The sequence below is a fragment of the Python bivittatus genome, unplaced genomic scaffold (genome assembly GCF_059951505.1).
Source record: "Python bivittatus isolate LINGU-HERP-01145 unplaced genomic scaffold, Pbiv_v1 ctg000590_np1212, whole genome shotgun sequence".
Classification (NCBI taxonomy): Eukaryota; Metazoa; Chordata; class Lepidosauria; order Squamata; family Pythonidae; genus Python; species Python bivittatus.
In genome coordinates, this window is record NW_028277086.1 from 6,866,860 (window position 1) to 6,893,189 (window position 26,330).

Sequence of the window (26,330 nt, forward strand, 5' to 3'; positions counted from 1 at the left end):
AAATGCCATCATGCCAGGCGAGTGTTTCAGTCCATCAGGTTCAACCTAGGCTTTCCAGTAATCCAACGTGTCCCAGAAGTCATACAATACATTAGCTGGCTTCACATACTGAGCTAAACCATTGTTTGACTTGTTAATTTGTTTCATGATATAATATATGACTGAAGCTACTATGGCTTATAAATCATAGCTTATGGTTTAGCTTATAAAGGTGGCTTATATCTAAGTATTGCGGGAGTATAACCAGTTGTGGCTTAATAAATAAACCATCATGCAACTAACTATGGCTTGATGTGATGTCATTGAACGCCATGAGAGATATCCAGAAGCCCTTCAGAGCCTAAGGGCAGGGGAAGAAAAGGAGGTTTACAGATTTCCCGTTAGGGATTCATGGGAGAGAAAGGCTCATCTAGTGGAAAAATGCACAGATCTCTTCAAACTGAGATGCAACATGCCCAGTTGATATTTTCTCTTTCTTTAGGAGGAAGGAAAGAGGAAGTGATGTCATTCCTCTTCTGGCTCAGCCTTTGGTGCATTGTCAAAGAAGCCACTGTCACATCCTCCATTTTGCTGAACTGCTCAGTTGAAAAGGTGAGTGAAAGGATGATGAAGATGATGATTTTGTCAGATGAATCGGCCTGATGCAGTTAGAAAATAAGAACAAGAATAGTAGGAAGGCAAATCTCCCTGAAATCGTTCCACTCTTCTCTAGATTCCCTTTTACTGAGTCTACTGGATGACAAAACAATCAACTGTTTGCTTGTAGTGAGGACCTGTCCCATATTATAGCTGTGGGGTCTGATTTCTGAACTGTTGGTGGACAGGTGCATGAAAATACCAACTCAGCGTACAGGGGCTGTGGAGGTGACAAATTCCCTGACAGGGATCATTAGCATTTCCCCCAAGACGTATAAAATGGTACAAAGGAAGACATTGATTCAGTTTTTAATATTAGCTGCCTGATTCTGGATATTTGGCAATAGAAATTCACGTTGTTCTTTGAATCAATAGTACTTAAAAGTATAGAAATTAAAGTTTGTTTTATCCACATTGGTTTCTATTATCTCATTATATAAATAAAGTAATTTTAGTAGACTGTGCAAATGACTTTTTGGATAGAAATACTGAATATGAATGTCTAAAACTGTATATCTCTCCTTAAGTTTATGAATTCAATCTTTGCCATTGTGCACTTTGTTTTTTTAATTATTCACCATTTCCTTGTTTTGTTGACCATATATTTCAAAATGCAATTCAAACATTTAAAAAAAAAACATGCATAAATTGGATACTGGTAGAGACCTACTGGAACCTTGAGGGGGGAAAATAACAATGGGGCAATTAATTCTCTCATTCAGCCATTCTCCATTCCTGTCCAAATCTGATTTCTTTTTTTCCATCTCTCTGCCTCTCTCTTTAGGAAGACTTACATCTTCCCACAGATGACAAGACGGAGTTTGGGAAAAAGCAACATTTCAGAAGTGGCCCTTTTAATAAGACTGAACTGAATGCAACCTTCTTTGCAACTCATTCCTTGAACGGTTCACACTCTCTTAGCACTGAATGCGACTGCATAATGGACTTCTTAGCATGTTTGTTAAGAGATCATATTCTTGCTGGGTTCATTGTCTCCATCTTCATAGCTGGGCTTTTGGGAAACCTAATCCTCTTCTTTTTTCTTCTCTTCCACTTTAAAAGGAATTCGTGGACTGCCGGCATTTGGAATTTAGCCATTGGTAGTTTCGGGGTCCTCATTTTCTTGTGCAGTATCTGTCTATTAGCGTTCAATAATTATATTTGGGAGAACTCAAGCAATGCCCTTGTTAAATTGCTGCTTCCTCTGGCATACCTGTTTCTAGTCATGCAGGGTTATAACACTCATTTTTTCATGTCCGTCGGGGTGGATCAGTGTTTTGCCCTACTTTCCCCAAGTTGGCGTAAGTGCCACCAATCAACCTATATGCCTTCTGTTATATCTGCCATTTTGTCTGTCCTTCTCTGGCCTCTAACGTGTCAGATGTTATTCTTCTTCAACCTGGGTGTTGACACCCACACAATCATTGTTGTCTCCTTGATGACTTTTGTTCCACTTATGGTCATCTCCACTCAAACCTTGATTATGAGGATTTGGTGCAATCTACACCAACAAGGGAAAGTCCCTCTAGAAATTATATTGGGAATCCTGTTCTCCCTGGTCACTTGGGGACCCATACGTTTGTTTCTTACGTCAAGTAACCATTTGGCCCTCATCTCATTATTAGCATTTGTGCTCACTTCTGTGAGCAGCACCATCAACCCTGTATTTTATATTCTTATTGGGAAAGTACTTCTTCCTGATGCCAAAAGTAAAAGATGGCACTTCAGGATGGATAAATCTGCTAAACCACTGAGACTTTTATCACATTGGGTAACAAAAGAAGAAATGTAAGGAACTGAATCCAATACTGATGTGAGAATGTGTTTTGCTTGGTTGGTCTTCTTTGGTGAACAAACACAAGCAAGTCTATGTTGGATAATAAAATCTTAAGTGTTGAATCAATGCCCAATTGAATAAAGCTTATACCTTTAAACTACCTCCTTTCATATCAATGTTTCACTTATTTAAAAATGTTCCTGAAAGGTAAGAGGATTGGTTTTGTAAATGTGCAAGCTTCTAAAATTGATCTCAAATAGAAAAAAAAATCCCTTTCTCTACCTAACTAAGATGAAGTATGAATAACATCGAAATTACTTATGGGAAAATCAAAAAGGATAAGGTAGTTCCAGGGTATGAAGGTTGAAAACAAAATATTTATATTTGTCAGTGTGGGGTGGGAGGGAACTGTTCAAATAACCAGCAGCTGTACGTATGGATAAAAGTTATGAAAACTCATAGCATAACCTCAAATCAGTTTAAACCAAAGCTCTGCTACATCCATGAAGTTTCACAGGAAGCCATCGGTAATCCCCTTTCACTTCAGTTTCTCAGTGGCTCTGAGTACTGTATGTGGAAGTCAGCATGAAGTTGCAGTCCAGCTTTGGGGAAATGGAAAATCTCTTGCTTCTTCCTCTGTAAATATTGTAACTTTAAATGCTCTAATGCTTATTTAATATTAGTGCAAGAAGTATGCCTAATTCAGGAGTGGGTGGAGAACCTGCAGATAGCCTCAGCCTGATTCCAAAAGTAATTGTCCAAGCTGAGTTTCAATCCTGATGACTTCACAGGGTTTTCTAAATTCTCATACACGGACACAGTCATGCAGTTTTCTTATCCTTGCTTTGCCTTTATTTCAGGATGCTTTTCCACATCCAGACTAGCCTATAGTCCTGGTTTTCCCAGGTGATTCCTCATCCAAGTACTAACCAGCTTTGACCTTGCTTGACTGGTTGAGATCAGCCCAGTTTGGCTACAGGCTGCCACCCGGCAGAGCTAAAGTAAAGGACAACCAGTCTGACTCCTCATGCTGCTTGCTTCTGACCTGCACACCATGAAGCCTCTGTCAGATTATGTTAGCCCTTCAAGGTGGTCCAAACAAGAAGCACATCAATGAATACAACCTCCATCTTTATTGTAAGATTACAGTAACAGAATCTTGCAACTCTGAAAGCCCTTCTCCAGTACTTTACTTTTACTCTCCAGAAAACTAGGAGGGTCCTTTAGGAGATGCTTCCCACACCCCTTTTCCTTCTGTGATGGTTATCTAGTCTGCAGCTCTTCCTCCTGGCTCCCAAAGCCATTCCCACATACCATTACAGATTATGCCGAGGGAATGCAATGTTAAGCAGCAAGTGGCCACAACTAGCAACACCGCTAATTATTCCATGCCATATCTAAAATTGTGCCTCTGTAAACCCAAAATAATAATAATAAAAAAAAAACCAGTGGAAGGGACAGCCACATGAAACCTGGAGCCAGCAGACAAATCTGAAATCTGTTATATGCTCATTTCATGCTGAAGTAACAAGACACTGGTGGCAGACTGTATCTCTCTTTTTCAGATTAAATCAAGTAGAGCACCAGTACTTTCTTTCTAAAGACATCTACCGTTAAACTCATGTTGTTGTTGATCTTTTTAAAGAAAGGTATTGTACCCCTTTGCAGAAGCCAATTATCCAGGCTTGCTTGCAGCCCAAACCATATGACCTTAGAGGGTGATGCCCCTAGATCTGAGCACAGAATGTGTCCACAGCGGTTCAAAAGGCCAATAGAAGCCGGGCACATCCCATCCTCTAATGATGTGATTGACAGTACCATCACCAGAACATTGTAGATTGTTTGTACAGGTCGTTTTTTGTTGGAAAGAGAGATAAAACACTACTTGAAAAGCAAAGTAGCTAGATATCACTTTGGGTTGCCTTCCGGGGACTTGAGATTAGACAGAGGTGATGTCATGAGGACATGTCCCTTAAAAACAGTTAGAAGGCATTGTCATGTCACAGAAAGCTATGAGGATAATCCCTGTATATTGCAGGCTGGGTGCCTGCCTTTAAGTGCTGTCTAATTAGCCCAAATAATATGTGAGTCTTAATTCTTTAGGAACAGGATCAAGCTTGCATTCTAAGATTTTATTTTATTTTCCATTTTTTCTGTTTCTGTCCTAGAACTATTTGCCTCTGCTCTTGTTCAACTGGAGGCTGAGATTTTTCAGCCTCCATCAAGTCCTGTTTCTGTAAACACAATACCTCCTCTTCAGAGAACTTCTCAGGTGTCATCCTGAATGAAAAGCAAGAAAAGAGAAATACATGCACAAACATATCCTACTTCACACCCTACTTTCAGAGCCTGTTTTGTAGCCTGTTGATCTTTCATACATCTTATCTGTCAGATCCCTTTCTTGCCTGTCTTCAGGAAATGTCAGTTGGGTGCTTAGGTCTGAGTATACCCAAGTCCAATAAAATTAGCTCTCTGGGATCCCTGTGAAGGCAGTAGCACCCTATCTGAGTTTACCTGTCAGGTTCAACCCAGGAATCACATGAGAGAGTCCGGAAATCATCTCAGCTTCTTTATTAGCTTGCACCTAATAGACAGAATCTCACCAGACTTACTCTAATTCCCCAACGAGAGCAACTATAACCATCAACCCCTTAGGGAGGGGCCAGTCTCTTCCTCCTTACTTTCACACAGTCCGGCTGGGGGCTGAGGAGATGCTTGGAATGTCTCTCCCCCCTCCCTGTAACCTTGAAGCTCCATTCCAGAATCCTCCCCACTCATGCCTTCCATCACATTACCTGACATAACAAAGCTAAGGAAGCTTGGCCCTGATGAGTGCTTGGGTGTGCAACCACCAAGGAAGACTGGAGTTGTTGGCTAATCTAAAAGTTGAAAAAACTTCCTGGGGGAGGGAGGCAAAAGCAATCACTTCTGCATGATTGTGTCCATGTAATCCCCCATAGGAGTTCAACATGAAGCAACCTTAGTTTTAAAGGATTTATGGTGGTAGATTATTCCAGGAGGTTTTGGGGTTTTGACCTTCAATGCATCCTACTCATGCAATTATTCTTTGAGATGAGATTGGTGGAATGATAAGAAGATGATGATAATGCTTAAAGGTTGGATGGATGCTGGTACTCATCGGTATGGGCCTGTTTTTACTGTCTTGAGAAAGTCAAACAAGGTGGGAACATCTGATACATAGGGGCTAGGTGTCCCATAGCTCAGGGGCCAGACTAAAAGGGGGATCCTCTAGGCTCCCCACACATTTCACTGGGTTAAATCTTATCTCATCTCAACACTCTTTTGGGGTGATCTCCAAAGCTGTATGCAGGCACGTATCCTTTTTGTGTGAGAGAAAAGGAGAGATGTATGTAAGGGCTTATGTGGACATTTTGTCCTCAATCTTCCTTCTGTGCCAATTGTTGACTTTCCCATATTGAGCCAGGAGATTGCAAGGGGTTCTAAGAATTTTTGATGGACCCAACTTCCATGTTTGGACAGTAGGGCTAGATTCAAAGGGTAAGATGTGATTTGGGAAGCAGTTGAGTGAGTACATAGCACCACCTGGGAACTCCTCAAACCAGACATGAATACCATCAGGTAAAAATCCCAGGTGCTTTCAGATCTTCTTGACAGATTTTCCTTTCTTGCCCTTTTTGTATCTCTACACAGTCTTATTAGATATCCGTATATTCCTCAACTTTCACCTAACTCATCTTCTATATTACATTCCTATCTAGAACACAAATTCTCCAAATAATGTTACAGTCAGTAAGTCAGCCACCTGACTCCTGAACAGCAACACCAGTAGACAGCACCAGCAAAACTCCAAAATTAAACAACAATAATAGCCTACTTAAACAACAATAATAGACTACTGCAATGTGCTCTACATGGGGCTACCCTTGAAGAGTATCCGGAAGCTTCAGCTGGTCCAGAATGCAGCCGCGTGAGCTATGTTTGGGGTCCGAAGAAGGACCCATATAACACCTTTGCTCCATGAGCTGCATTGGGTGCCAGTTTGCTTCCGGGTCCAATTCAAGGTGTTGGTTATCACCTTTAAAGCCCTACATGGCATGGGGCCAGGTTACCTGAGGGACCGCCTCGCCCCCATGATTTCAACCCGTCCCACCCGATCTCACAGAGAGGGCATGCTCCGGATCCCCATGGTAAAGGAACTTCGATTAGCAGGGTCCAGAAGGCGGGCCTTCTCTGCTGTAGCCCCCGCCCTTTGGAACATCTTGCCCCCAGAGGTGAGACAGACCCCCTCACTCCCGGCCTTTCGGAGGGATTTGAAGACCTGACTCTGCCATCTGGCCTGGGGCGGGGAGGGAGGTTGTCAGAAATGGGGTTGGCTAGCCCCTTAGAGGCTTAGTGTGGTTTCCACCAGCCTCTTGGATTTTTTTCTCTTCTTTCCATTTGTGTAGATGTGTTTGTCTTTTTATAAATTTTAATTATGTATTTATTTGTTTTAATTTGATATAAACCACCCAGAGTCCCCCATTGCGGGGAGATGGGCGGGGATAAGTCTATGTATAAATAAATAAATAAATAAATAAATAAATAAATAAAATAATAATAATAATAATAATCCAAAATCCTGTAAGACTTCTAAATCTCATGAAATCTCAAAGTCCCTGTATGAACTTCCATGCAATTTCAAGTGAGGGTGCCAACATTTCATAAGATACTGGTGCTTTTCCAAGAGAACTTGCAAGATTTTAGCCATCTGAATTGTTTCTAACATATTGTTGAAGGTCCCTTTGCCACTCACACGAGATTGTGCGATGTTGCCCACAACTGGAAAAGTGGGCTGAGGCTTAATATAGTTTTGTTCCTATCTAGGGAATACTGCAGTCTACAACACTGATAATTGCATGTTATCTTTATCTTGCCAGAAGTAAGAAGGACACACACCTTGTTAAGTCCTTTTAATCAGTGCTCAACCCTCATTTGGCCCTCAGTTCTCCAGATCTCAAAATAACATTAGAATTGGATGGAGCCGTTGGTTTAATCCCTAGCGCTTGGGGTTTCTCCCATTACTCTGATGATGATATGGAGGAAAAGGCATGATATATCTGTAAAGCCACCTAGAGTCACTTGTATAGTGAGATGGGTGGCATATATAAATTTGAAAAATAAATACATAAATAAACAAGCAGACAAATAAATAAATAAATAAATTGAATATATTGCCAGGAACCAGTTGCTATCCTCTTGTAGATCTCATGAGACCCTCTTCTAAAACCATCTGGTTTAACAGATTTCTGGAATGTTACCTCCTCTGTCTTCTGTGATCCATTTCCTCCTACTCTTTCCCTATTAAGAGAAGTATTTGTCATTTAAAAAGAAAAGGTTAAGAGGAGAAAAAGTGTCCTGCCAATGTTTCACAACTGATTAAGTTACTAAATTGACTCCTTGGTGCTTGTTCTTAAATTTAGTTCTGGGCAGCAAGTGGCTATACATTATCTTATTGGTGACAAGCCTTGTGATATGCAGATAATAGTGGCCGATTTTGGCAGTAATAGAAGCAATAATCATCAGGAGTTTTTTGCAACGTCGTGTCTTATCTAGCTCTAGCAATAACTTAGAATCCTTCCAGTTGCTACACCAGCAAATGGCAAAGCTGTATGTCTTCCTTTCGAAATGATCAGCTTTTTCTTCATTCTCGAGAATCCAAATTTAAATGTAACTACAAATATGAGGTGTCTGCTGGATCTCCCATGTCTCCATCCTTGTAATTCTCCCTTTGATGGTTTCTTGACTAGCTGATCTAGGCCATAATCATTTACAGTATCTAAAAATGTGGTCTCTTTGCCATATCTAGAGATATATCTCCTCCATTTATGTGAGGGTCATTAAAGTAACCTGTTACTATTATTGTTTCTTTTTCAGCTGCCTCTGTAGTGAAGTTTTCTACCTCTAGGTCAGCTTTATCTTCCTGGGCCGAAGGGTAAGGAACTAACTTATTTAGGGGGATTAATATCAACACCCAGGTTGAGTAGAATAATTTGTTCCATTTGTAAATTCTCCCTTATGGGACTCTATGCCCTATTTGGCACAGGACAACTCTGCTCCTTGTACATCTTTCCCTTTCTTTTCTGTAAAGGAACAGAGAGAATTATATCCTATTGGTTATTACCAGTTATCCACGTTTCTGAAATGCTTGTTACCTGATGGCATCTGCATGGCAGTGGGGATCAAAAAAGTTAAGATGACAGTGATGATAGTATGGTTAAAGCCCTGTGTATGTGAATGTGTTGATGTTGCATGCATGTACAAAGGGGCAGGGCTTTAATTGCACTGTTTTGACTGCCATCTTGACTTTTCTGACCCACCCAGAAGAAGCCATTATTGCTGCTGTATATCTATGTTTATGTCTAACGTCAAGCACTCCAACCCACCCATTTAGGCTCAAAGGCTTCTGGTATTTACAAAGAACACCTATGCCCAGTCTTCCTTTTGGATTTTCCAAAGCATGCTTTCTACCATGCTCTTGGCTCTTGTGGATTTCTTGACTGACTGTCCTCATTTCCTAGATCTACACTGTCCAAGAGGGACACTCTCATCCTCTTGGGATGACTTTTCTTGAACCAGATGCTCCTTACGGCCTGTTGGTTTCCCCTCCCAAATGAGTTTAAGAGCTTCTCTGCTGTCCTCCGCTAGGCCAGGTAATAACAAGTAGTGTGAGTGGCAAGTTTACAACTAGTTTAATGGTGGGGTTATAAATCAGTTAACTTGAGAGGCAGAAATAATGCTTGGTCTGACAGGTTGTAAATCAATAGCCAGGAGATATTCAGAGAAAGTGAGTTCTTGGCCTTTAGTCAACATTTTCCTGAAGACAACAACTCATTCTAAAATAGATATGTCCAGTGGTCCAGAGTTAGCAATCACAGAATCCAGTACAGGGTTGTAGCTGAAGGTTCAAGTTGCAGGGAAAAGCAGGAATGAGAATCCCACACCACATAGGTCTGGAGATAGGGAGATTTTCCAACAAAGGGGAAAAGGCCTGGAAGTTGCTCTTCTATAGCCCCAGTTGCTGCAGTGGCTACCAAGATCAGACCCTTCATGTCCCAATCCTTCTGAACTCTTTTTCCCTTCAGGGTTTCCATCCATGGAATCTTTCTTACTTTTTTCCCTTAGCTTACCTAAATAGGTTCTCCAGGACGTGACTCTAACTACTTTCAGTTCACCCTATTTGCAGTTTGGTGAATTCTTGAATCACATGGTTGCTCTCTCCTAAGGTTCTCACAACTTCTATTTCCTCAACTGTATTCCTAATGTGTATACCTCCACAGGTCCCTTATTCCTATCACTACTTCTATTTACTAACCTAGGCCTGCTTAATTAATTGCCATTGTGTCAACCATTCTGAGGTTGAACCAATGCACAGTTCTCTGACAGGTATACCTTTGACTGTGTTATCTTCCATCTTCTTCAACCTTCTTCTAAGGGCACTCAAACATTTTAATGAGTTCTAATTTTAATTCTTCTTCTTCATTCCATAACTCCTAATTAGTGTCAACTGTTCAGTCTATTTTATGTTAGCCACCCGACCTTTGTCTGGATAGAAACGAATAGTACACAGTCTATTTTCAACAACTACTAGAGCTGTCTAGTCCACTGTAGGACCCCAAGCTGCCATCCAGCCCCTCCATTACTTAGCTTCTTCTCCCCAGAATCCTCTCTGATTGTTACAAGTCATTTTGGAAGTTTTCAGACTTCCTTCCTTGATTCCAAAACTATATCTGCCTGTCCTTCTCCTTCGTCCTATGAGAAGTAAAACTATTCTCCATTCCCAGCTCCATATTGGAAATGCAAAATACCAAGCTACAAGAAGAGAGTTTGCTAGGGTTAGGCTTCTTCTTCCAAGACTTACTCCAGAGTTCACACAGGTGTGTGGATCTGTGACTAGAAAACACAGCTCTCTGTTAGCTTGCCACTCTATATTGTGCACACAGTATAGATGATCTTGACCTGGTCACCATAACCTAATCTATCATTATGGGTTATTGTGAAGAAGAAGTGAGGAGAATATATGCACATCCTCACTGGGGGAAGAGGGAAAGAATACGATTTTATAAATAAGAGACACTGGTCTCTGCTTGTCAGGGTCGCTGAAGAATTGCATTATGAAACATCTTGTCAGTTGTTAATTATGATTTGTTAGAGGTTTCACTAAAGAAGTAACTAGAGAAGATAAGGAGAATAAGAAGAAAGTTTTCAAAAAAGATTCTGATGTGACTGTAAGAAAACAAAATTAATTTTCTCTCCTGTGTTTGTGGAAGGAAGGAATATGACATAGGTTGTTGCCTTTAGAGGTGTGGCAGGAAAGAATTTAATAATTCAAAAGATTTCTTTCTTTCTTTTTCCTTTCGGAAGATCTTCCTGTGGTGGCAGAAAGAGAAACTGCAGGTGGTTCTAATAGACTTTCTATTTCAAAAAGATCTTTGATTAAAGTTTCCTTTCAAAGATTACTGGTTGAAGAAAAACAAGTGCGGTGGTGATGAACGGCCTCAAAACACTGCACTACATCTAGACAAGAAGGAAGAAAGAAATCCATTGTGCTAGTGATGAAAATAACCACAATTTAATTTCTATTTTGGGGGGGGAAAAAAAGTGATGTCTGAATGTGTAGTTTAGCCAGAAGCTCCTGAATGTTAAGCTTCTTTGTAAGAGTCCCCTGGTAAAAGAAAATCTTAGAATTGGTTGTCATCACTGTTAAAGGCTCCTGAAGCCATGATGAATTCAGAATGATGTCATGCATGCCATGATGTCATCTTGCAAATGGCATGACCATGTGATTTGACTCAGTGGTACAAATTACATAATCAGGTCATTTGCACAATGTCATCACAATGCATGGTTCCTCCTCCCTGTCCTCCACCCCCCCCCCAATGAATGTCCATCCAGCTATTTTCTACTTGTGTCCGGAGGGCCCAGTTCTATCCTCTGTTCCACCAGAAACAACCAGGCCTCAAGTGAACCCCCTGGATTCCATCAGCTCTTGGTTAGAACCTGATTCATTGCAACACTCCAGATGACCAAAAGGTGGCAGCAACAAGACCTCTTCTGCCATCTAGTGGGCATCAGGATGGTTGCAATGAAAACCTCTCTATTTTCTTCTAGTATCCATTGATTTCATCTGCAGTTTTTTGTTTTTTAAATTGGAAACCTTCGTCGTACAATTTGAAAAACCACACATTTTGAATGAGAACACAGTGTCAGTTCATACATGGGATAAAAGAAATGATTAAAATGTATGCCAGATGAAATGCCTTTCTCACACTTATATAAGCCCCAACAATAAATTATAGTATTTTTCTCCATTTGATTCTGGGACTGACTGATGATGATTTTGTAACTCCTTTTATCTGAATAGATGAGGAAATTTATTTTTACTGCTGAATGGGAATCTGGCTGCTAACTTTGCAGTTTTGTTTTCAGGCTGCAAAGCTCCACACTGTATTTTACCACTGTGTATGGTAAAAAACCTACATAAATAAAGGAGACATACATAAAAAACAGTCAGACCTTTGATCACCCATTGTGACTGACATCTTGATCTTTTTGACTGCACTGTGTAGACAACCCTGTATTTTTCAAAAGCTAGGGCGGGGAGGGATTTTCCCATTACGCAGCATGAGCCCATCCTATTTTACCTATGCCTTTGGTTACTTATAACCATGCTATTTTGTTTGGCCAAATTTATGAATTTAATTTTGCTGGACCAAGAATTTGCCAAGTTATTTAGATAACATGGAAGCACCTCATAAACCTTAGGATGAAATACTTAGGAGTCATACACCAGGCAACTAGGCAATGCTCAGAAGTGTGGTATAGTTGGGACAATCCTGGTTTTGAATAAATAAATTAAATACATAAAGGGTTTAGTTTGTTGTTAACATTTCATCCTGCAGAAAGGTCAGGTTGGGAATAAACAGCCTCATGTTGTGTGGAGGCAAAGAAATTCTTCATTTCTAAAAACGCATTCTCATTCAGTCTGATGAAACAGGCTTCTCCCATTTTAGCTCTTTGCTTGGTGATACTTTAGCCTTATTTTCTGGCGGTTCTTCTAAAGACAGAGCTACACAATCTGAGGCTGTAGGCTTGTAGAGCTCTGTTGATTATCAAAAGCCTTGACAGCAGCCTTCGGCTACCTTCAGAAGTAGATGGATACCATCAAGTTGGGGTTAAATGCTGGTTCCTTTATGGATAAATGCCTTCCACCCATCTGTGGCAACAGTCCATTTCTCCAAGGATGTTCCACTTTTACTTAAAGTATTGGGAAAAATATTTGAATAAGGGATTCATGTGATGGTTGATCAGTTTGCACGTTCTTTGGGAACTCCTTTCATTGATCTGGGCATCAGAGGAATATGCAGAATCTAATGATTCCATCAAAATGATGACACGAGCATCACAGCGGTGCAACACAACTCTGCCCCTTTCATAGTTGCATCCACCATCACAACAATGGTTACAAATGGGGAAGAACTTGTGTTGTGATGGCACAACACTTGTTTCATCATTTCCCCCTCCTGCCTTCTGTGGATGCCCCTGGAGTTGGCTGTCTATACCAATCTTTTCCAATATCTAGGCCATTTAGTTGTATATAGAGTCATTAGCACTGTAAATTCCTCTTCTCCTATAGAGAGACATTCAATATTTCAATAGGTATTTCATTTATGCCTGGTTCTTTCCTAACTGACAGCTGGTCTATTGCCCATCATTCCTTACTTTCTAATGCAGTGGGTTCTGGAATACGTTCTCTCTCTACAAACATTCCTATCATTCCATAAAACTGGAAAGGGTGTCCATATAGCCTTTATAACTTTCTTTGAACCAAATGGAAGTCAGCCTTTGATTATCACATATTCTTCTGGTTGCTCAGACTTCCCTCTTTCTTTGATATCAGGATAGCTGAAAGCCACATGGGTTTTTCCTTCTTTGAAATTTTGGAATCATTTCTTTGCAATTCAGTTTTCATGATGGTTCTTATTTCTTCACATAGCTCTTCAGGTTCTCTTTTGCATAAGTACGGTGAATCTGACAGGGATGTTATATTCTGATATTTTGTCCTCCAGGTGAACTCTTGGTGGCACACTTTCATTTTGTAAGTTTAACCCATATATCTGAGACTAATAATTCATGTTCTGCTCTATGGCTTTCACCTGGAATCGTCCCTGTTACTGGACTGTACTTCTCAGTCTTCTGCTTCTTAAGCATTTTTATTCTTGTGTGCATCTTTACACAGAGCAGTGTAGCATATACCCTGCCTGAAGCCAAAGTTGATAGTTCCTACATACCCACTTTGTTTTTTTGTTTTTTTTTTAAATCTGGGTGGATGTGCAGAGAATGGTGAAAAGCAAGGAAATCACCAGGTCTGGATTCCAGATGGCAGAGATAAGAATTCCCACGCAGCAGGTCCCAAGGAACCAATCCACTGAACCCAATCTAAATCCAGAATGAAGCCACCAGCATTAGACCATGTCATGATCAGGGAAAGCCTGAGATAATGTGGAAAGAAATGTGGGAATGTGTGATTGATGCTGTGGGCAGGAAATTAAAAGAAAAGGTTTAAGAGACCTAATTTTGAGAGGTATCACCATCCATAAGATCTGATGTCTTGTTTTAGTTGTTTCTAGCTTAATAAGAGGAGTTCCACCTCATTTTCCTCAGGCTCAAACTCTATTTGTTTATTTCTCTCAATATTTTATTGCCTTAAGAAGAATAAAACTTTGATATTCTGATCACAAGCATTCAGAAGATGGAGAAAAAGAGACCCCAGAGTGTGAGAGGAATCATCCTTTTGAAGTGGAACTTCCCTTGTTAAGCTAGAAACAAGGGAAGATTGAAGAAGGAAGGAAGCTATCATGTCTTGTTAGAATTTTAATTATATAGATTGTTTTATAAAGTTTTTGGTCAATCTCTTCCAGGCAAAGTTTTATTTCTCAGCAGGCAGGAGGCAGATACTTCTGGGCCTTTCTCAGAAAGACACATAATCAAATGCCTTATTTGGGGGGCCTCTGTTCATCACCAATTATTTCTAAATGCCATTTCTCTCAACATAGTTGTTCCTTAACAAGTTTTTGCTACCAAACTTCATATTTGCCAGCTCTTTTTGTAAATGGTTTTGAGTTGAGAAAACTGGGCTAGAGAATTTTTAAATGATAGGAGCTGGTAGATAGGAAGTTCTCATCTGCACAGGCATCTGGAAAGTCTGGATCAATCCACTACATACCAAAATTTGCAAGGTTCACAACCCCCAAATCTCCTAAATCTACCCATCCATTTATCATTTTTGTATTTATTGAAAAAATACATGGAGCTCTCTTCTAATTTTCATTGATCCACATGCCCCATGTATTGAACCAAGGTTGCTAAACAGATTTCAGAAGCTTCCTAAACTTCAAAGAGGAAAAATAAGGAAATAAATATTTTTAAAACAATGCATTGCCTTTGAAGGGTTCCATAAGCCCTGCCCTATTCATCAACCCTGTGTCGTTTCATCTTTTCAAATGGGACTGAATATTTAACTGCTCTGTTGAGGTCAGATGTTTTACAAATCTGAACCTGGGCAGATGTTTTACAAATCTGAACCTGAACACCAGAATGGCTGCAGTGATGGGTAAATCTTCACTTCATGAATTCCTGCCTTACTGCTATATATCAAAAGCAGGCCTTCCAGGAGGCAGGGAGGAATTGTAGGATCCTGAAATAATAGAATAGGTGAAGGTAGACAATGAATTTTCAACAAAGGTTTACACTTTTTAAAGTATTATTTGGCTTGAGTTTCAGGGGGCAGGTCCCAAGGAAAGAGTGACATTATTGGATGGACAGGGCTAACCTATCTGGGGGGAGGGTTGATTTGTTAGGCTACAAGATGTACCTAATGTTGTTCAGTATTTCAGTGACGAAAATGAATGCTTAAAGCTTCAAGGCTGAAGACTTCTCTTTCTGATCAACTCAAAGATGTGGCAACCCTTGTGCCAGCCACAACTGATCATTTGTCACTGACTTTATATGGCACAAACTCATAATATTCTGGGGGCTAAAATTCAGTTGCTAGAGAGGACTTCATGCGGATTGCTCATTGGAACAGCCAACATCCACATGGGTGGGGGAAGTCAAAACGACACATGTAAAAATGGGGTGGGGCTTTGTGGTTGCAGCTGCCATTTTGATATTTTGTACATGGACACACACACACACACACATCCACACACCAGTGTCCCTGAGAATAGATGCTTTTCTGACCACTGTGCTTTAGAGGAGAGGATAATTATTAAATGCCCTGTCTCTATGGTTTGCAATTCCTTGGCAGGAAATAATGAGGGGAGAATGATATGTTAATTTGATCTGGAATGCATTTTTAACACATATTTCTTTTTTAAAAGCCCGTTATGATAAAATGCAACAGGAATCAATTTCTTTCCCACCCCTACTGAAATCCAGTGATGCTGTTTTGCTGATGGCTGTGTTTCCATTGACAGAATCAATGGTTTTTCTCTTGGAGCCCCCCAGCAAAGCAAAATCTTCTTGGTGTACTTCCCCATCTTTCCAAAGCAGACTTTGAGGATGTATGGACAGGATGTGAAAGTGGAAGGAGAAAGAAAGTGTCTATAGAAATCCATTGACATAACATTACCTTTCATCTGTGTTGGCTTCCTTTCTTCTTGGCTTATGATTCAACTTTACCTATCACCTGCCCTTCTTCCGGATCAAGGGGGTACAACATCAACTAGCCTTTATCTGCCATCTTTGACCTAGACCCACTTGCCAGATGGTGGCTTTGCCAAGATGAATATGTTCTCTTTATGTCTCTTTCCATTTTTTAAAATCACTTCTTTATGATTCCCCTTTAGATCTATTACACCCAATATTGTGTGTACATGAATTTCACCTGGCAGTCATGTTCTGTCAAGACATCTTTAAACTCCGAACATCTCTACTTCAGATGCTGCAGAACTTGGAAGGCTCCTGCTGATCTATTCTGATTTCCTTCTCCATTGTCATAAGAAAGCCTTGAGCTGGATTTTCCTTAAAGTGTTGCTTCTTTGATATACAGTTTCCATTTCCTTCCAGATTTTCTTTTGGTTTGCAGCTCCTTCCAGTTCCATAATCATGCACCATGCTGCTTTGCTAACTCCCAGCATTTATGGCAAAAGAATAACTGGTGATTTTCCACATGATTGATGAGGTGGATCAAAGTCAGCCAAAGTTTATGCCAGCATAAAGTTGCTGACTTTTAAGTTGACACAAAACTTCCCTATTGGAGTTTTATGTCCCTTTTCATATGGCTCTCCAGTGAAAATAAAATCCCTCTTTAGGGTCAAAATTTCCAGTCTTCCCTAATTCAAGGACTACTGAAATCTCAGATGGTATACTTAATGTTGCTAAAATTGATATGAATATATTGGAGCTGAAAAGAAAGTTGATACAGACTTTCAGGTTCAGCAAATAAAAGTCAGGAATTGCTATTTAACATTATAGAAAATGGTAAGGTTCAATTTTTTGCTCTTGAAGGTATTCTCCTAAAGGGGATATAGAAGTTATATATTTAAGAGTCTAAGGTCATGGAAAGACTAAGATGAGAGGAACACAGTGCCAGCTAAGTTCAAGGAAAAGCAAATATATAATTTGGTAAGCCAAACAGGGAAATTTATATCCAAAAAATATAACTTTTATCAAATCCATTTAGCACAGTTTTGCCTTCATTCAGAACTTATTCAATTCCCCAGATTAGAACCAGCTTCAAATCCCCACTCAGTCATAAGAAGATGAGATGGAGAGAAAAGGATCTTTGGGAACACACAATAAATTCACTGACCACCTAGTTTTAGAGAAGAGAAACAGAAAATCATCTTAATCAGGTCTGAATTTGGTGGATTTGCTCCAAAACTGAGACTGAATCAAATCGACTCAAGGTCTGATCCAAAGAGAGATTTGGAAACTCAGTGCTTTTCTTGCCATACAAAGACTAGTCAGAAATAGCTTAATTTTTTTTTCTTTCGTGCTTGCTTTTCTTTAACAGAACAAGATTAAATTTGCAGACACAGTAGATACTGCTCTGGGGCTACGTTTCTCATCTTCAGAGAAATAGATGAAACTGACAACCTTAAATTATGATTTGTCTTTAATAGAAAGCATCTGTTTTGTTTGCTTTTGATTGAATTCATTGACGTTTCAATCCAAAACGTTATCTTAAAATCAGAATCCCAAATACTGTGATTGGAAAGCCCTAATGAACCCTTTACTTGTGATGAGAAGTTAGTCAGGTTCGTCAGTCATTCTTCTGTGCTCAGTTCTCTCACCATTCTGATATTTGACAGAAAATATATACTTATACGAACACAGATACACACACACAATCACACACACTTAAGCAGAATGTGCATTTGTGTTGCAGACACTATGTGTGAATTACTGTGGTGCTCTGAAAAACCATTCAGAGCATCAAGTCCCATGATGGTTCTTCCTCAATAGGGGGTTGTTTACAAAGGATCCCATTTCCCACTTTATCGCTAGAAGACACAATGGAAGACGCTCATTCATCCCAGGGTTTGGAATTCATCGGAATGAGACACACATCCCATGGACAAATTAATCAATGGGCAAGTTAACTATGACTGAATCTGGAGCCCAGGTAGCCATGCATATGCGCCGGCTCTTCAGATCAGGTCTGCAGACTGGGATCTCATTTTTTCCCCCTTTTCTTTTCAAAAGCTGTTTTGTCAAACTCTTTTGTTCCCTTTATTTCAGATAACAATATTTATTACCAAGGCACTCTCCTTTTTTGAAGGCTGTAAATTACCAATTAAAGTTGATCCCTGGAAATAATCTCTGCTTTCCTTTGTGATTGATTCCCATTTCAGAACTAACATTAAGAGGGAAATGAATGGCATGGTTGATTTTCTGAGCTGATTATTTATTCTGCAACTGCACTCTGAATCACACAGTTGAAGGAACAATTAGACATCCTGCTTTTCAATTACAATCTGAATTTTATGTAAGCAAACATATTAAATCTAAGAAGGCTAATCCTGCTTGAGTTGAAATGAGCAAATAACAACAGGAAATGGAAGACTTTGATGATGGGGGTATGGGGAGGGAGAGGAGAGGACAAAAAGCTTGGAACATCTAAGATGGGTATACCTATGGCTAAAGAACTTTTACTCTGTTATGCTCATAAAATCTAGCTGTATTCCAAAATAAACTTTTTCTCTTCCTTTTAAAAGAGCTCAAGTTGTGGAGTCCCTGGGGTTCTCTGAGCTTGGCTGCTTTCTTGCAAACGTTTCATTACCCAGCTAGGTAACATCTTCAGTGCTAGAATGGAATGGGGTTTGTTCTCTGTTTATATACCGTAAAATAAAACAAAGCAAACCCCACCCCCCCACCAACACTGGCAGGGTATGCCACAGTATATAATCAGAGAGCAAACCCCATCCCATTCTAGCACTGAAGATGTTACCTAACCAGGTAACGAAATGTTTGGAAGAAAACAGCCAAGCTCAAAGAACCCCAAGGACTCCACAGTTCAACCCTGAGCTACACATATTCACTTCTATTGGTAGAGCTCAAGTTTATACTGATTGTAAGATAACCTGCAGAGGAATCTTCCTCTTCTATCACCTTGTTCCAGAATTGAAAATGTCAAGAAGGAAGGAGAGAAAGGAGTAGCCTCCCCAGTGGTGATGTAAAGCATCTTCCTAGCATCACCCAGCCATCTCTGAAGTGATTGTCTGTAAGCTTGTCTGTAAGACTCTTGATTTGGTACAATGGTGGTTGAATGCTCCTAGCAGATACATCAGTTCTAGTAGGGAAATAACTAGGGAGAACCCACTGTCCTTGCCCACAAAAAGGCTACTTGCATCAAGATTGTGCATCTCTAGGCAAATGGATGGGTGATTTTTTTTTTTTAATTGCCAACAGTTCAAAATCTGCAGAGATTCTTACAAAATTGGTAGAAAGAATCTGAATTTTTATCTTTAAAATACATAAATGGAAGTGGAATTGTGGAGTCCTTGGGGTTGTCTGAGCTTGGTTGTTTTCTTGCAGACGTTTTGTTACCTGGCTAGGTAATGTCTTCAGTGCTTTAGGTAACTTCTTCAGTGCAGCACTGAAGACTTTGCCTAGATGGGCAATGAAATGACTGCAAGAAAACAACCAAACTCAGAGAACCCCAAGGACTCCACAGTTCAATCCTGAGCTAAAGAAATTCTCTTTTATTGGAAGTGGAATTGCTCAACTTCCTGATTAAGAGTTACCCAATTAAGCCTCTTCTTCAAGAGGCCTTCTGTTTCCCTCATTTGATTTTGTTTTGTTTGTATCTTTTTTTCCTGTGAAATTTCCTGCCCCATTTATGCCCCCCCTTTTTTGGCGGGGAGGGGGAACTTTTCATTAAAACTAAATGAGATAAAATAGCACTTGTGAAGCTGGCCAGCTTGCGTGGAGCAACAAGAATCTTAATCAATTCTGGGGGTGGCTGGTGCCTGATCACGCTCCCTGAGCTACTTGCCAATTAACATCAATTCTTGGACTTATTTATTTCTTATTTATTCAGGACTATTTTATATTGTATTTTTCACTGATTTTAGCTTCTCTGTAAACCACCCAGGGTTGTTTTTTAATGAGATGAGCGGCGACAAATTTGATCCAGAAATAACTAAATAAATGTGGAAGATGAGTAAACTTTATAGCATCATCCTGAGGGATAGAGTCTAAAACTGTCAACTTGTGATGGAGAAAAGAACCCTAAATGTTTTTTGGGCATCAGCTTGGCTTGCTTTCTTTGCAGTGTGGTGAGTGTGTGTAGTTGTGTGCACACATTTGTGTACACACACCCATACACACATCCCATCTTCCTCTCAAGCGGTATGGAACAGCAGATCGTATGGGACAGTAGGCCTAAGTAAGGCCTTTGCAAAGGATTGTTATAAAGTTGCCTATAAGACTGTGAAGGAGCAGTAAATTACATGGAAACTGTTGAATATACCAAACGTACAGTTACGTTGGTTATGTGGATTGTGGCTGTTGGTTTTCGAACCTTGATCGTGTTTCTGCTGTAATGGTTTTTATACGTTTTTCAATATCTTTTACTGTTGTTGTTTTCATATTACTTTTTGATCCTTGTTAGCCACCCAGGGTCATATATTTGAGATGGGGGGACTGTATAAATCAGATAAATCAACGGACAAAGGTGATGAGGTCCATTCATGTTGTGTATTCTTCTCTGACTTGGCCTGTCTGTAAACCATATTTATTTGTTTGTTTTCATTAGTACGTCTCTTTTCCTTCTGACAGCATTAGAAAATGAAAGGACTTGAATGTCAGACGGTATCAAAATCCTGAACGGTTTTTATATATTCATATTTCTGAGCCTGTAATTACCTCTCACGAGCAATACAGAAGACTCACAAATCTCGTCCGGCTGCTTTGCCATCCCTTTCAAACAAAATGCAATTGTAGACAGCTCTATTTTTTTTCTCTTCTCCCTCCCTCCCCCCTCCCTTTTTTTTTTTTTTTCCTTTTGGCAGCACTTGTATTAGCAAGAACAGGTTGTTACAAAGGGATACGGTTTGCGTGATACAAAATTAATTAGAAAAGTCTGTTTTAATTATAAATATGCAATTACGGTTAAACAAATGAGGTGGGATTTTTGCAGCATTCCCAAAAGGTTTTCAGTCATTTGCTTGGGGTACATCAGGAAGAAGCTTTGTTTCCCTAGCTAAACTATAAAAAGGGACAATCTGTCCCTCTCTGATGGGAGCTGGAAACCTGTTGAAACATATTTCAGGTGTTTACTCAAATTAAGTCTTTTCAGAGAGAGCATATTATTTGCGGTATACTCGCCCTGGTTTATTTATTCAGAAAAATATACAGAAATAAATTCAGTTTAATAAATCCAGGTGCCAAATTCTTTGGTTTGGCTCATTTATATATCTCTTGCCAAGTATAGCATCTAAGGGTGTAACTGGAACTTAACAAGTTTCCATGCTTTATTTAGATGTAGAAGGCCATAGGTTCCATTACTTTTTCAAATGCTTTGCACACCTCTCATGTATAGCACTCCCAGCTGAACCAGATTTTTTAGTACCTGGGTGAGAAAATCTCAGTGATACTTATCCTCACCTGTGACAGTAAGCAGACAATTTTTAAAAAGGGGAAGAAAGAAAGGAAGGAAGGAAGGAAGGAAGGAAGGAAGGAAGGAAGGAAAGAAAGAAAGAAAGAAAGAAAGAAAGAAAGAAAGAAAGAAAGAAAGAAAGAAAGAAAGACAGACAGACAGACAGACTTCCTTTTTATGGCACCAAGAATTGGCTGATAGAAGTAACTTTATCTCTCTGTCTATCAGCATGGCCAACTTAGATTTTCAGAATGTGAAATCAAAAAATAGAATAACCCAGCTGGATTATATCAGGGCTGATATTAGTTCAGTATTTTGTTTCTCGTTGTGGCCAGTAAGATGCCCCTGGAATGAGGAGAGAAGTATATCCTAGACATACCGTATGCTAATGATACACAACTGGACATTGCTACCACAGGCAATAAGGAATATGTTGTTTGATATCGTTTCCGGGGATCTGGAGGCTGTCAGGGCCTGGATGGGAAAAAAATGGACTGAAGTTCAAGTAAGTTGGAGTTGTGGATGATAACACTGGAGTTCTCTCTTGCCTCCAGAATTACTCTTTGATGGGCATGCACTATCCATCAGGGAGCAGGTTCATGACTTGGGGGTCGTTTTGGATTCACAGTTCCTGTTGGATCAGCAGGTGGAAGTCATGGACAGAGAAGCCTACACTGGAGCACCAGTTGTGGTCTTTCCTGGGGTAGGAGGACTCAGCTATGGTAACTCATGCCCTCATTACCACCCAGTTAAAATATTACAATGTGCTCTACTTGGGGCTGCTCTTAAAGACAACTCAGAAACTACAGTCGGTTCAAAGTTCAGTAGCCTGCAAATGTTCTGGCTTCTGGTGTTGGGAGTATGTAACACTGGTCTTGCAGGCCCTGTATTGATTGTCAGTTGGTACAATTCAAGGTGCTGGTTTTGACCTATAAAACCCTTCATAACTTGGTACCCTTCAAGACTGACTACTCTAACCAGTAGCATCCTGACTGATTAGATCAACCAGAGAGAAGCTACTACATATCCCACTCTTTCAAGAGATTCAGGCAGGTGTGTATGTGTGTGAAGTGAGAAGGTGCTGATTTTCTGTGGCAGTGTGACCTTGTGGAACAGCCTGCCAGAGGAGGTTGGATTAATCCCCGCTTTGTGGGTGTTTCACAATCTTCTGAAGATGAAATTATTTCAGGCAACCTTCTCTTGATTTGGTGATACCATCTTTGACTTTAGTTTTATGTAGCTTTTTGCTTGGTATTGCTTTTTCATTGTTATTTACCATAGATGCTTTAAAGTGTCTTACTGTATTCTCTGTAAGTAGCCAAGATTTTTTTTGACTGCAGTAGGATAGAAATGTAAGAATGAATGAATGAATGAATGAATGAATGAATGAATGAATGAATGAATGAATGACCTTCTTCCAACACTATTCTCCTGCAACTGGGATTCGGAAGTGTGCCATCTCCAATCCTTAAGGAGCACTAAGCCTTCAGGACTAATAGCTCTTGATAGACCAATCTTCTAGGAATGCACCACCTTTTCATGCCATCCAGACTAATGACCGTCACATCACTGCATCTCCTGGTAATGAATTACTTACTGTTTGAAGACACACTTGCTTTTGTCTTTGGTGAATCTTCCCATCTGCTCCATGGATTGTCTTTTGGTTCCAGTGTTTGGAGAAAGGGAAAAGGACTTCCTGTCTGCTTTCTCCATGAAGCCATGCATCAATGTATATCCCTCAATTGTGTCCCCATGCTTTTGTCTATTTCTAAAACCAAAGAATCCCAAATATTTTCTCATAGAGAAGGTGTGATGGACTTATGAAGGCCAGACTCAGGGAGATAAGCGTGTTCTTAGCCCCCAACAGGAGCATGGGAAGTTCAAGAAGATGAGGCTGGCACCTCCCTAAGGAATTCACGGTGTTGTGGCTGGCTGGCTTGGGAACTTGGGTTCAGTCTGGGGAGATTTTCTGTCTGGAGGTTGTAGCTAATAAACGCAACAGAACTGTATTTGCATTGTCTCTTGGAGTTCTTTGGGCTGAACCTGACAGAAGGTATTCAACTACTTTGTTTTGGTTGCCTTCTTCTGTATTCTTTCTAGCACTGTTACATCTTTTTTTCAAATTCTCCACACTATTCCAAAAGCTGATATACCACAGATTTGTATAAAGGCATTAAAGTGTTGGCTATTTTTGTTTCAATCCTAATGAACTCTAGCATGGAATTCCTAACAGCCTGTGTATGCAGGCATTAGGCTCTGTATAACATTCCAGTAATAAACTCCTGAAGATCAGCTAATCTGACTGTACATTTTCATGGTCATGATGGATTATGATAAATTATAGCTCAATTCTGCACCTTTGCGGTTTATTAATATATTAATGCAAGGGAATTAATGTGCCTATTTATGCCTCGCAGATTTATGTAGGACCAAAACAAATGATGAAAATTCCACGTTTCCAGATTCTGTGCTCTACAGAGATAGATTTCCAGGGGCCAATTCTACCTCAAAAAAACCTGAAGCAATTTGCAAATTATAACTGGAAGTCTGCAGATATGTGAGAACTGTTTCCATATTTCATATTCAATGACTACAAAATCTATTAATGTTTTAAGAAGATATGGTTCCTGATGGAATGAATTAGAGAAAAATAAGGGGAAAAAATCAGAATTAATTTAAAATATTTCTTCCTGAGTTTGGCTAAGCTGGGGATTTAGGGAGCACTTTGTGGACCTCCAGTGGAAATGTCTAGCAATGACTTACATTCGAAGGCCTTATCAGCTCTATGCAGGCACACAGGACTGAAACTGAGGATGGAAATGGATAGGCAGCCTCAGCAGTCCTCTTTTCAGTGCCACATCTTTCTATGTTAACAGGAATGACCAGAATGGGTTCTTGAAGACCCTGGTGGTAGAAGCCACCATGTGCTTAGAAATCCTGATAACTAAGGGTTCTTAAATGTTCTCATGTTCTAGTTAATAGAGTAGAAGCTTCTGTCAAATTTTCCCACTCAAGAAGTTTAGGGACTAAGGGAGTGGAGATGTTGGAGTTGACTCCATATCCTCCCCTCTAGTCACCTTCAGGTATGTGGGCTGAATATGCATCTAAGGCTACATGGACTATTGATTCAGATTCTACCCTGTTCATTAAACAAGAACATGCATCTAAGATACCAAAAAAAAAAAAAAAGTGAGGCTCCATGGACCAGGTATAAATAAGTTACGCAGAAGAATTTCTGAACTCCTAAGACATAGCATGGATGCTTCTGCATTGTTAAAGTGAGAGGGCATCAACTTGATTCACTTCAGATGCATCAAAACTGCAGAGCATGTTCTGGAAAGTTTTGTGAAAAAGAACTGCAGGAGAATTTTCAGGAGTTCGTCTGAACTGGAGACCAGCATAGAATTTCACTGAAGCAGCAATTGGTTTATTTCAATATTGGAGGTGAAATCATGCCTATAGTGAGTGGGGATACAATCCCTCTATGTAGATTTATGCAAATTTCAATTTACATTTAATGAGTACAGCAAACAGTTTGATTGGTTAATGGCAAATGTGTGATAACAAGGTTAGGATGGTGAGATAATGGGGCAAATACAGTGCTTTTCTTGAGTTGAATAAAGGGGTCTAAAAATGTGTCTTGTTACTTTTGCATAAGTGCTACCAAATGTCCTTGCACCTCCCCTATCTGAATCATTCTTTGTGTCTAATGCCTTATGGCTGAGCTAACATCTTATTTTTTTTCCTTGGAAAGTGCATGTAGGGAAAGGGTGATTTACTTGCTTATCCTAATGTCATATTTTTCTCCTTCGGGGGTAGGTATTTAATAGCACACATGGGAGAAGTATCATTTGCAAAATTAGGGTTAAAAGGTCTACCTCATAGAAATGCCGAGAACAAAGAATGATACTGGGGAAATTTGAATTTTAAAAAGCTTTCTCAAAACTACATTAAAATTAAAATTGAAAAGAGCCCATGTGGTACAGTGGCTAACCAGCTCATTAGGTAATTTGGGGCAGCTACTTTCCTGCAGCCCAACCTATTTCACAGATTTATTCCAGAGGAGAAATGTGGAGGGGAACATTAACTATTCCATCTTGGGCTCCTGAAGGGAAGGTGGGATATAATTTTAACAAACAAGCAAACAAATACCATATACATTCATAAGAATGTCATGCCAAACTCCTTAGGTTAAGGCAAATGAAAAGAGAATCAGATTTTTTTACCCTGACTTTTAAAAAAAAAAAGTTGGGGCTGGGGGTGGGAATCATGATCCGCACAGGAGGAGAAGAGACTAGATGTGTACCGATGACCTCTAATCCTGAGTCTGCTCAATGTGAAATATAGAATCTGAGACATGCAATGGAGATTATTCCATGAAAATGGTCCTCAGTGTTTCCTGAAAACTAGCTTAGCATAAAGGCTGGCCCTTTTGACTCATTTCTCAGCTTCTGCGTTCTGTTGTACTTTTACTACTTGTTCAGATCTTTAAGAATTCTACTGCTGCCAAGTTCTGTTCTATCTTCCAGTGTTAATCACGGGGCTGCTTTCAAAATCTTGGTTGTGGCTTCAGTTTAGAGAATGAGGGACACACCCACAGTTTTATTCCAGTGACCACAAATTTGTCCTCTGTGTAATCTTCGCCTTTGAAAATGCTTCCCATTCCTGCTGCAGGTCATTCATTCAAAACACTTGATCTCTCCCCTTGTTTATTTTAGTCATGGGCTATAATTTGGCACCAATGATTTGACCAATTAAGGGGGGAGGGAATCCTCAGTATTTCAGATTCTC

General features: G+C 39.9%; 1 protein-coding gene across 1 annotated transcript; it reads left to right on the forward strand.

Annotated features, from left to right (window-relative positions):
• The first annotated feature begins 501 nt into the window (after positions 1–501).
• Positions 502–3,297, forward strand: LOC112542624 (proto-oncogene Mas-like). The gene is made up of 3 exons (XM_025175956.2): positions 502–591; positions 1,421–2,323; positions 3,274–3,297. Exons 1-3 carry the CDS (start codon positions 502–504, stop codon positions 3,295–3,297), a joined length of 1,017 nt encoding a protein of 338 aa, XP_025031724.2.
• The last annotated feature ends 23,033 nt before the right edge of the window (positions 3,298–26,330 follow it).